This window comes from Branchiostoma belcheri, unplaced genomic scaffold (genome assembly GCF_001625305.1).
Source record: "Branchiostoma belcheri isolate BF01 breed outbred unplaced genomic scaffold, Haploidv18h27 scaffold82, whole genome shotgun sequence".
Taxonomy (NCBI): domain Eukaryota; kingdom Metazoa; phylum Chordata; class Leptocardii; order Amphioxiformes; family Branchiostomatidae; genus Branchiostoma; species Branchiostoma belcheri.
The window spans coordinates 459215-470710 of record NW_017804487.1 but is presented as its reverse complement, the minus strand read 5'-3'; the positions used below and the strand labels follow the sequence as shown (position 1 = coordinate 470710).

General features: G+C 41.2%; 1 protein-coding gene across 1 annotated transcript; it reads right to left on the bottom strand.

Annotated features, from left to right (window-relative positions):
• Positions 1 to 5744: 5744 nt before the first annotated feature.
• Positions 5745 to 10241, bottom strand: LOC109486631. The gene is made up of 4 exons (XM_019790489.1): positions 10047 to 10241; positions 7990 to 8088; positions 6977 to 7132; positions 5745 to 5966 (listed from the first exon to the last, which is right to left on the bottom strand). The coding sequence occupies exons 1-4, from the start codon at positions 10239 to 10241 to the stop codon at positions 5820 to 5822; spliced, it is 597 nt and encodes a 198-aa protein (XP_019646048.1). The 3' UTR covers positions 5745 to 5819.
• Between the last annotated feature and the right edge of the window lie 1255 nt (positions 10242 to 11496).

Genomic DNA, 11496 nt, shown 5'->3' with positions numbered 1-11496 from the left:
GATTGCATATAGACAGCATAGCCGGCTTGGTTGAATTACCCCCGTTTTTTTTATCAGAAAACAGCCGAAGACCACCAAACCCACAGTTCTATAAGCCTGCTACGGAGGCTAGCAACAACCCGCTTCAGTCCCCAGCTCAATTTGTAACGTCTGTCCGCCATTTTGACGAGATGAAGTCATCACCCAAGTCGGTGACAGTCCTTTGACACATTATGATCACCCCAGTGACCACAGCCGAACCCCGCATCCTATTGTTGGATAATCCTCTCTCGTTATTTCTAAATTAATCGTAATCGAAAGACCATAGAATTGGATTAACTTCTCCTGATTGAACTAATCGTGTATCAATGGGTTAGTTTGTACAGGTGCAGTCACCTATAGAGTCTCCTCACAACAAGCACGTCGCCATCTTTTAACTTTAATCAACTTCCATACACACTGGAGGTGAAGGGTCAGGGTGTACCACTTCGGCGTCTTTTCTAGTTTGTGAGAACTTGTTGACCTGTGGTTGGAAATGAAGTCCCTCTGACGCCGACTCTACCCTTTTGAAAGGCTTGCGATGTCAGGCGACAGCAAAAATCATTCTTGATTCTTTATTGACACAACAAAAAGTACAGAGACTTTTGTACGGTCTTCTACAACTGAAGGTCTAACAATGTTAAATACATGTATGGATAACTTCATCCTACGTACAGAATATATGTATCTGGCAAATTACATACAGAATATATATCAGTGATAACAATAAAGGTTTAACTATTCTCTAACATGTAGTCTCTAAGATTGAAACATTCTTTGATGTATTTTCCTATTTGAGTATTGATGATATATGAGAAACAAACAACAGTTTATCTAGTTGTTCTGGCTAAGTCCACACCAAGTAATTTTCATGGATGACGTCCAGACACGAAGGAATTCCCGCTTCTTGTAACCACGACCAAGGAGTCACGATAGTGGGAAAGGAAACTTTTAGGAAAATTGTCATTAAAGGAACAGGACAGGACGACAACTGCTGTTCCTTTGTATTGCTGTTTTCATGAAGAATAAAAGACCTGTAGCTGTTACACTGTGTTCTCTCCTCCAATTTGTGTCCTAACATTTGTCGTCCCTAAGTATATTTCAAATCTAGGCATCTTGCTTTTTTGGCCCTTGATTTTTTTCGCGCTCTCGCATTTGATTTATCGTCTTCAGAGGACGTCATCCATAGAAATTACTTGGTGTGGCCTTGGCTGCCCAACTATTATCAATCAAGGGTGAACCTTGAGGGTAATATGTCGAAAGGTGTGGTGGGTTCTTTTACGTGCGTGGGGTGTGGCTCTCCCCAAACACGGGAACTCAATCCAACGTCCTATCCGAGGGACGTCCCTAACCGAATCTAGGTACTCATTTTCACATGAGTGAAGTGAGGAAAGTCGGTAAAAAGGTACAACGTCGGGGCATGTAGGCAGATTTGAAGCCAGGACCTATATGGGTTTTGAGCCTAAAACCCTACCATCTTGCCACAAGACGGCACAAAACAACAGTTCTTTTCAGTCAGTATATATCAAGTGGATAATGCACACTACTTTGTATTTTTGTAGATTTTACAGTTAATTTACACATATTAACATTTTAACATGACAAAGAATTCATTTCTAAAACAGATAATCAGATGTTTAGAATTGTGGGCGAAAACCTGTATAATCTAACCAGATATCATCATTTTTCATCAAAATATATCCAGTGTGTGTTGAGGATGCATCGACACAAAACTAGCTTCTGTAGCTGACAGAAACGCCCTCTATGAACATCATGTATATTGCACCAATGGCTTATTGCGGAAAAAAGCACCTTTCAGGTGACACAGCCGAATGCAGCCTCCTGAACGCTGCAACCATGGTTAGGAGTAGGTTGGGAGTAGGTTGGGAGTAGGTCGGGAGTAGGTCGGGAGTAGGTTGGGAGTAGGTTGGGAGTAGGTTGGGAGTAGGTTGGGAGTAGGCCGGGAGTAGGCTGGGAGTAGGTCGGGAGTAGGCTGGGAGTAGGTTAGGGAGCAAAGTTGACTGCTAGTCGGTCAGGTCGGCTAGTAGTCGTCTGGGCTAGCCAAATGTTTCAAAATGTTTGAAACATTACGAAGTAGACGGGGGATTGGGGAACGGTTGGTGGCTGGTTGGCTGGATGTCGGGGCGTGGTTGCAATTTGGCGTCAAATTTGACTCCCAACCACGCCACAATGCCTGCTTGACCTACTCTCAACCAGTTCCTAACCTACACATGACATACTCTGGTTCTTCACGTAGACGAATGCCTCCACATTTCTTCCCAACCGAGGGGACTAATAAGAATACTATAACCTTTATTGTGCACATACAAGCCCTGTCGGACTAAGTACAGGTGAACAGATGAAAAGGTATATACATGTTTGTAGCACAAACAGGACATTTGATCTACTAATCGAAGGTAGATGACAGATAACTATGAAGACAAGAGACAAGAAAAGGCTTTGGTTCTTACTTTGATGCAGTGATATGTGATGCTGGTTGTGTATATGTGATGTTCGCACTGAATAAACCATTTGTACAATGATTGAGTCAAAATTTCAAAATGTAGAAACCTTGTTTTTTTCGGCCCGCCTTGTTTTTCTGGAGTCTGCATCGATGTTATCCATAAAATTTACTTGCTGTGGCCTTAACTGTCAAGGTACGTAAGAAAAAAATGGTGCCTCCTAACATTTTCTGACATCAAAGGCACAATGTAGTAATTACGTTAGAATTATAACAGGCCATTTTGCGTCTACTCGGAACAGTACACACCCTGAATATTCATCTGAAAATACATATCAGTATTCTGAAATCGAAAACAGTTCCAATATTTTATTTCAGAGGATAGCAGCATCCATTAATTCATTCTCTGTTCGAGTCTTTCTAGGAAGGAACGTTTTACCACATATTTCCTCTAAATTCTGTTGCAGATAGCTAAGCAATGGCAACAGTGTTTTCAAAGGTGCAGCAGCACCCCGTGAATCCAGACTCCCCAACCTATTATCAGCTCAAACTGTAGTACTAGCGTTAACTGCTAGATGTCGCTAATGTACAGTTTTCGTCATTCTGGCCAATGTTTGAAAAACGTACGGAAAGGTTGATAATGATTCGTAATCCATGAAGGTACAATCAATTGTGTTGACACGTGAGTTTTTTTTTTAAACACTAAATTCTTGACAGATTGCATGTATGAAACCGATAGATATATCAATGCCTCGAATAAAGATCCGTCATCTAAAAATGATGTGTTTTTCAAACAAACATTTGAGATTGTAGATGAAAAATCATATCAAAGGGTCAATTTTTTCTGTCTACGAATTTGGACCCGCATGTTTTCTTAATTATTCAAAGGATCGTCGTGTGGCGCGTTCGGCTCAGGGTCAAGAGGTCCGGGGTTCGATCCCCACCCATGTTACCGATCTTGTGCCCGTGAGAAAGGCACTTTACACGACTTTCGAATTCCTCACTTCACTCAGGTGTAAATGAATATTATTATCATGCCCCGACTCTGTATCTGTTTATTTAGGCCAATATGTACATACTGCTATACAAAAGAGAAACCGTGTCACTGCAAGGTGAAATGTAACATTCCATTAGAACATATATACATGCATTGAAGTTAGATTAGTACACTAGTAGAAATAGTTAATAGTTATTTAGTGTTACTTGCCATACATTGTATCAAATACAGCGCAATAAACTTGACTTGGCTGTAAATGAGTACGTAACTTCGGTTATTATTATTAGTTAGGGACGTCCCTCGGATAGGACGTTAAATGGAGGTCCCGTGATTGGGGAGAGCCACACCCTACACACGTTAAAGAACCCACCACATCTTTCGAAAAAGAGTAGGGGCATGTCCCGATGTGCGATGGTACAAATTCTACAATCCGGAGTCTTGCCAAGAATTGATGTGCCAGAATGATCAGTATGATTATCGTTGGCATTAAAGGAAAGACAAGACAGGACTTAAATTTTGAAGGCGCAAATTTGCCAGAAAACCCGTTTCTCCCAACAAGTATCCATCCGGAATAACAAATTCATCAATAACGACGTGTGCACAGAAATGCATTTTATTCCATCTTCAGTAAGCTGCATATGCATAATGACAACAGAATTACCAACAAAACTGGTAATATCTTAACAGTTAACACTATACCGTCATAATTCTAGCCGTGTTACTTTTGCTAGAGTATACTTACTGCATGCAAGCTATGCTAGCAAAACTCTTGGTAAGTCTTACAACAAGTGACTATATTTCTTCTGTATCGTTCTATTCAGGTATCCCATAGGGATTACATTGGCATATCTGTATTGCCGGTATAACCGCCCTTCGCCGTAACACACCAGCTTCGCAGGCACGCGGCGCGGCGGCAGCTGGCTACATTGCACCGATCGACACGTTACACCTAACCCTTGAACTTCTAACTCTAAACATTGTTTAAAGCTATCTAATGACAATGCCCCTGCTGTACTTGGTGACAGCGAGTTCCACTCTGCGATAGTTCTAGGAAAGAATGAATTCTTGAACACCTCAATCTTTTCAACTTGTCACTCTAACACTAATTATATATAGTAGACGACATTGCGTTTACAGCATGTGTTTGAAGATATAAAATGTTGATTGTAACCATCCATAAGATCGTTCTTTTGAATTACTGGATAATCTAGACGTTTAGTTTTGGTTGTTTTTATCTTTCGGTTCGGTAGAGGTTAGTTAGATAGGCGGAAAATTGAAAAATAAATAAATAAATAAATAAATATTTGAATGAATAAATAAAAAATAAATAGGCGAATGTAATACATATCTAAACATACAACTGCGTATTACGTAACTAAAAACAGATAAATATGAATAAGAAAATATGGCTGATCCAATGCAAAAAGAATCAGATAAATTTCAAGTATTACATATACTGCACGACTCCAGTACTATATACTGAGCGCCATTTACAATATGGCTTAAAATGCCGGTAGGCAGACAAATAAAATTTTGAAATATATATAGATTGTACTCTTATTAAATCCAAACAGTATTCTTATTTCTCTAGTGAATCCTTGTCTAATTTTTTCCGAATCAAAGTGAGCCACCGTGTGGCCTTATTGAAGTCCCCATAGGGCGAATATTCGTTTCTGCTAATTTCAATATGAAATACGTCACAATTCTAAGTGCGCATGTGCAGTCCATGTCAAAGTTTATGAAATCCCTTTTGCTAGCGAACAATTTACGATTGTCCACGTGCAAGGGAAGAGTTTGAAAAAATTATGGAAGTTATTAAAAACTGCTTAGGGTTTTGAAATTTTACCTACATCACAAAAATCATAATCACAGCATGTTTAAAGTTAAAACTTTTGGTCCAACACAAAAAAGAATTCTCTCACCTAGAGCTTTCGACTAGACACTCTGGTCTTCCTCAGTAGACTGACCCAGTGAGGCTTGTCACGTGGCTTCTTTGAAGTGTGACGTCAACACTGGGTCAAAGGTAGACGATGTCGGCCCCCGTCGCGGTTCAATGAAGGGTGACGTCACACTTCAAAGAAGCCACGTGACAAGCTTCACTGGGTCAGTCTACTGAGGAAGACCAGAGTGACTGGTCGAAAGCTCTAGGTGAGAGAACTTTTTTTGTGTTGGACCAAACGTTTTAACTTTAAACATGTAACTACCAACACAGATGAACTTTCATGATAGCATAATCACAGCATATGCGCACCTAGAAATGTGAGAAAGCTTATATAGCCTTACGCTTCAAACTACCTGACTGGTAGTAAGTTTTTCCTTGACTAGGAGGGCTTGGTGACGTCATCACTGCGCATGCGCATGCATGCCGGCCCGCATGGCCCTCAGATCATCACGGAATGACGTCAGCTGACGCTTGAACGTGTGCAGAAGGATCACACTGCAGGGGGTCGACTTGACGTGATCAGGCATGTCAATGTTGAGGGAACGGATCTATCGAAACAAAAGGGAAAAATCACAATCAGTGTCATCGCAATCTTCGCACGCATTTTTGGCGACGTCTCAGGGAGGAGCCTAATTGTGTGCAGTTTGCAAGAATTTTAGGAATGGTACAGGCCAACATCTATGCCCACATTCCTGGAAACCCTTGGGAAGACCTCTCTGCCCCGGATGGCCCTACTTTCTGTGACCCCGGGGCTCGTTCACTATACACTCAGGGGAGGAGTGCACTGTATCTGTCTAGACTTAACAGGTACCAAGTCTTCCTCAAAATCATGAAATGATGGCAGTGCTATGCAAACAATAACCCTAACAGCAACCACCGTCGCCATGGCAATGTATGTTTTCATTTGTTGGGTGGTTTGGCAAATAATCTAGTCTTCAAATTCATTTCTTTACATTTTCGTCTTTTTCGTTTGATGTTGGCATTCTACGACATTGGTATCGTTTTCCAATGTTTTTTTTTTTTCAACTTACGGTATATATTTGATCATTTCGCAACTGTTTTGTACGATTTACTGTATGGTTGAATTTTTTTTTTTTTTTTTTTGGAAACGGCCGAAAATTCATCATGAGCGCGTGGATGTCATCCATATAATCAAATCAACATGGCCTAATGAAATAACTAGAAAATGTACTTTTTGTAGCATCCTGAGCTTTTAAGGTGTCCTCCCTGGCTAATTTGGCATTTCAACTTTCCATCGTTTTCTCACAGAGAAATTAAGAAAGAACTGTAGTTGTACTGAATATTGATACCTGGGTACAAAGGGGTTATGAATATGATTTTATGGACCATATGGATGACGTCATCACATTTTGTTGCCCCAAATGTAATTATCTTTAAAGTTATAATATATTACTTTGGTACAAGTAACTGAAATAAAAGTATTATCTTCATGTGCATAATGGTCAAAGCTACAAACGTACGTTTGCACAAATATCTACTAATTACCCGTAGTTATTAGAGAATAACTAGATTTTAATTAGGCAAATAGGTTATTTACCGTGTCCTGGACTTGACGGACAGCCCTTGGGATGTTGTCGTTCCCAGTGCCGTTCTCGTCCCCTGTATAGTCTGGTCCCAGGTTCTTCAGCAAAGGTTCGATGGTACAGTTCCACAGCTTCAGTGACAACTGACTCGTCATCAGCTCTGCCTTAATCTTTGAAAAAAAAACGGTAGAATACCGTCAGTACATTGCCTTTTTGGCGACGTCTCAGGGAGGAGCCTAATGGTACAGTATTGTGTGCAGTTTGCAAGAATTCTAGGAATGGTACAGGCATTTTGTCCACAGGAATGGAATGTCCACAGGCATGCCTCTGACCCACATCTATACCCACATTCCTGGAAACCCTTAGGAAGACCTGGCTGCACCCAGATAACCCTACTTTCTGTGACCCCAGCAGGGCTCGTTCACTATACACTCAGGGGAGAAGTGCACTGTATCTGTCTAGACTCTATAGGTACCAAGTCTTCCTCAAAATCATGAAACGATGGCAGAACCATGCAAACAATAACCCTAACAGCAACCACTGTCGCCATGGCAATGCATGTTTTCATTCCACAACACATAACTTTCTCGGTATTATGATACATACAAAGTTTAAACATCTGTCAAAACGTGTATTCACCAGTTTCCCATCCCCAGAATGCAATGCTCAACATTAATTACATTACTATGCCTATGGGTCGAATCTGACAACAAATAGAGAATGAAGTTTTTGTGTTCTTTTCAACATGGAACATGTGGTTTGTACGTTACAGCATCAGTATAGCGTTACCACTATAACGTTTAACACAAACCATATATTCCAAAAAATTCATTCTCTATTTGTTGTCAGATTCAACCCATAGTACTGTAGTTAACGTTGAGCATAAAACCACATCAAAACAAGCTGTTTAACGTCATCAGGATCATTCCGATGCCTTCCTGTCCTATGCAAATGAGTTTAGACCCCCTGTTTTCGCATTGCATTCTGGGAATGGGAAACTGGTGTATGAAATTCTCTAGTTTGTTACCTGAGTTACGGTCATGGTGTGGTTGTGGGGGGCCAGTTGTGGCCAGTTGCACATTGGGTTGTCCAATCCACTCAGGAAATGGCAGTCATTGTTGTCGCACTACAAAAAGGGCATCACAGAAATCAGAATAAGAATCAGTTTAGTCATAGCAAAATAACTTCGTTTGCCCTCGTTAGGCCATGTTGATTTGATTATACGGATGACATCCCCTGGGAACCCCAAAACTGATGCGCGCGTGCGAATAAAAAAGTTTTGCAAAAGTCTTGAATACCACACACTTGTGCTTTGCATAAATAGGCCACAGCAAGTAATATTTATGGATGACATGAGCGCGCGCATTAATTTTCGCCTGATTTTGGAGAAAAAAAACACAAGAAATTCTGTTGCCTTCTGGCGTCATGACAGTGGTCAACATGCCGAAAATGGGAAAAGGTGTCTGTTGCCATGCCGGAAGGTGGATGGCAGATACCTATGAAGAGAGGAGACAAGTAAAGGCTCCGATCCTTGCTCCGATTTAATGTTTTGTTTCTTACTTTGATACAGTGATATGTGATGCTGGCTGTGTATATATGATGTTCCTACTGAATCAAAACCATTTGTACAATGATTGAGTCAAAATTTTAAATTGTAGGAACCTTGTTTTTTCGGCCCGTCTTGTTTTTTTTTCCCCGCTCGCATTAGATTTGGAGTCTGCGGAGGATGTCATCCATAAAATTTACCTGCTGTGGCCATACGTCCGGTGCGCACCATTCATTCCAGAGGCACAACAAAGCATGCACATGATTGTGTTACCAGTCTTGTGTTGTTGACTACCGTTTCTGTGGCATTGCATTTGCCGAGCTATTGTTTGAAGGACTATAATGTTTCACCTCGACAAGTTAGCCTCAATAGCATGCCAAAAAACTGGGTGTTTTTGGGGGGTCTTCAGGGTCTTTGGGAGCTTTTATGTGGTATTTTCTGATTGCATATGGACAACATAGCCGGACTGGTTGAGTTACCTCCGTTTTTTTTAGAACTTAGCCTGGGTTCCAGACCCATAGCACGCTGGACACAAGTGTGCTATGGGTCTGGAACCCAGGCTATTTAGAACTGGGCTAATCAGAAAACAACCGAAGACCACCAAACCCCCAGTTCTATAAGCCTGCTACGGAGATCACTATCTGCTTGGAGATTACGTCATGATAGATTGCGGGAAATTTCAAAATGGCGACTTTTGTTTTTTCCGCTTGGATACCAAACACCCGACGTGCCCCCAGAGTTAGGGGTAGGGCATTCAGATATCACATGCACAGGAAGTTACAGGAACGTAATAAGAAGAATCAACGTCATGATAACTTCCGGGAAATTTCAAAATGGCGATTTGTTTTTTCCGCTTGGATACCAAACACCCGAACTATCGCAGGGAAGCCCCTCCCACTTCCTAGCAGATGTAAAGGTACGTCTTTGTAGTAGAACAATTTTTTTTGTCTTTTTCTTCTCCTAGCACCTCTAAAAAAAGTACAAAGACTGAGAAGACAAAGAATACGTGTGAATCACGGCCAAGTAAAAGAAGGATTAAATTTAAAATACTACATACGACGTACAGTTAAGCACTGAGCTTTCGGACACCATCCGTAATATTTCATCATTTCGTGAATCACGACAATTTTATAACGACTTCATACTTACTTTGCGAATAATATCAGCATGATATTTAAAAAAAACGGCATAAACTTCTGTCAAGAAAGGTATAGTCTTAACAACATTAAATATGTAGCCCTGTTCCATTTTCGATGGACACAAACAATTTGGGGTCGTATGGCGTAGCGGCTCAAATAGTGCGCGACTCGGAACTAAGAGTCCCGGGTTCGAGTTCTGACATACCACCGATCTTGTGCCCTTGGGAAAGGCACTTTACACGGCTTTCCTCACTTAGCTCAGGTGTAAATGAGTACTGTCCAGTCATGTATTTGTCCCCTGTGTTGGTGGCGGCATTAATATAAGTTGAAGAAACTTGAGTGTGTCGTCACCACGTCTGGTGATTACATGTTGAAATAAAAAAAGAATTGGAATCTTACTTCGCGGTCCTTCATGTCGTTGTACTGGATGTGTACCCTGGTCTCCAGTTCCCTTACCGCATCACTCACACGGCGAAGCTCGTGCATCAGGCCGTGTCTTTCGGACGAGCGCCGCGGTCTAGGATGTCCCACCGACGTCGGGATTCCAAGTAGACACATACCGACGAAAAGTACCAGGATTTTGGTGAATGCCATTTCTGCTTCTTCTAAAAGAAAACAAAAACGCAATCTTTTTCACAATCATAATCACAACTTGTGGAAGACAAAAATGCAACATATATTTTATAGTAGTGGGATACTAAAAGATCTCTCTAGTTTTTGTTCTCACTTATAAGCATGCCTCAAAAATCTTCAAGGTACTTCTTTTCTCTTTTTTTTAATCCTTGAAACACATAATCTGCATTACTAATATTAGTCTCTACCAGACTAACTACGCTGGCTATATATAGGAGAATAGTTGCCAGGGTAGTTTGCCCGCCTTGTAGGTTTGACTGGCGCGGAGGGAAAGAAACTACCTCCCCGCGGCCGAACTCCCTTGGCCAATTTTACTCTCTTTTTTTGCCGAATTCTACGATCCGTATTCCCGTAGAAAGGCCTGGTGGACTAGATTAATATCATGTTAGACTAGATACGATTTAGCAAGGATAGAAAAATATGAGAAAACAATTCGAGTAAGAGAATCAGCTCACCTGATTTCTTGTCTTCCACACGTACAAGATGTATGCTTGGACAGAACGTATCTTACTGACAAATTGCCGTTTTGGAACCATATTTATGCTTGTCTAAACGGATGTTTCTTTATTTAGCACAAGTGAGGTCAACTATTTTTACCCACCGCTCTACTTATTCCTGGAAGATTCTATAGTGAGTGTCAAGATCTTACGTCTAGCCGTCTCCTTGTGACGCATTCTCTCGGAAAAGTGGGTTGGTGACGCAACCAGGCGTTCCCAATGCAAGTACCGGTATGTGGTGGTCATGCGTGCTGCACTACTCATACCTGACTCAAGTTACCGGTGCCTTTGTCACACACCAATACGACTTTTCGAGGAGTGTCGGAAGACCAGGGTTAGGCCACAGCAAGTAAATTTTATGGATGACATCCTCCGGTCACGCTATGGTTTTTTTTGCTCATGATTCAAAATTGTACAGGAATACAGGAACAAACATGTGGGCGACGGACTTGAGGTAATGAGTGAAAATTCAATCACACACTCACGGCCACCCAATGGACAGTTCCCATGGTTTTGTCTTCAACATCGGATGCCACAGCAAGTAAATTTCATGGATGACATCCTCCGCAGACTCCAAATCTAATGCGAGCAGGCGAAAAAACAAGGCGGGCCGAAAAAAACAAGCTAGGTTCCTATATTTTAAATTTTTTACTCAATTAACTTGTACAAATGGTTTTGATTCAGTGGGAACATCACATATACACAGCCAACATCACATA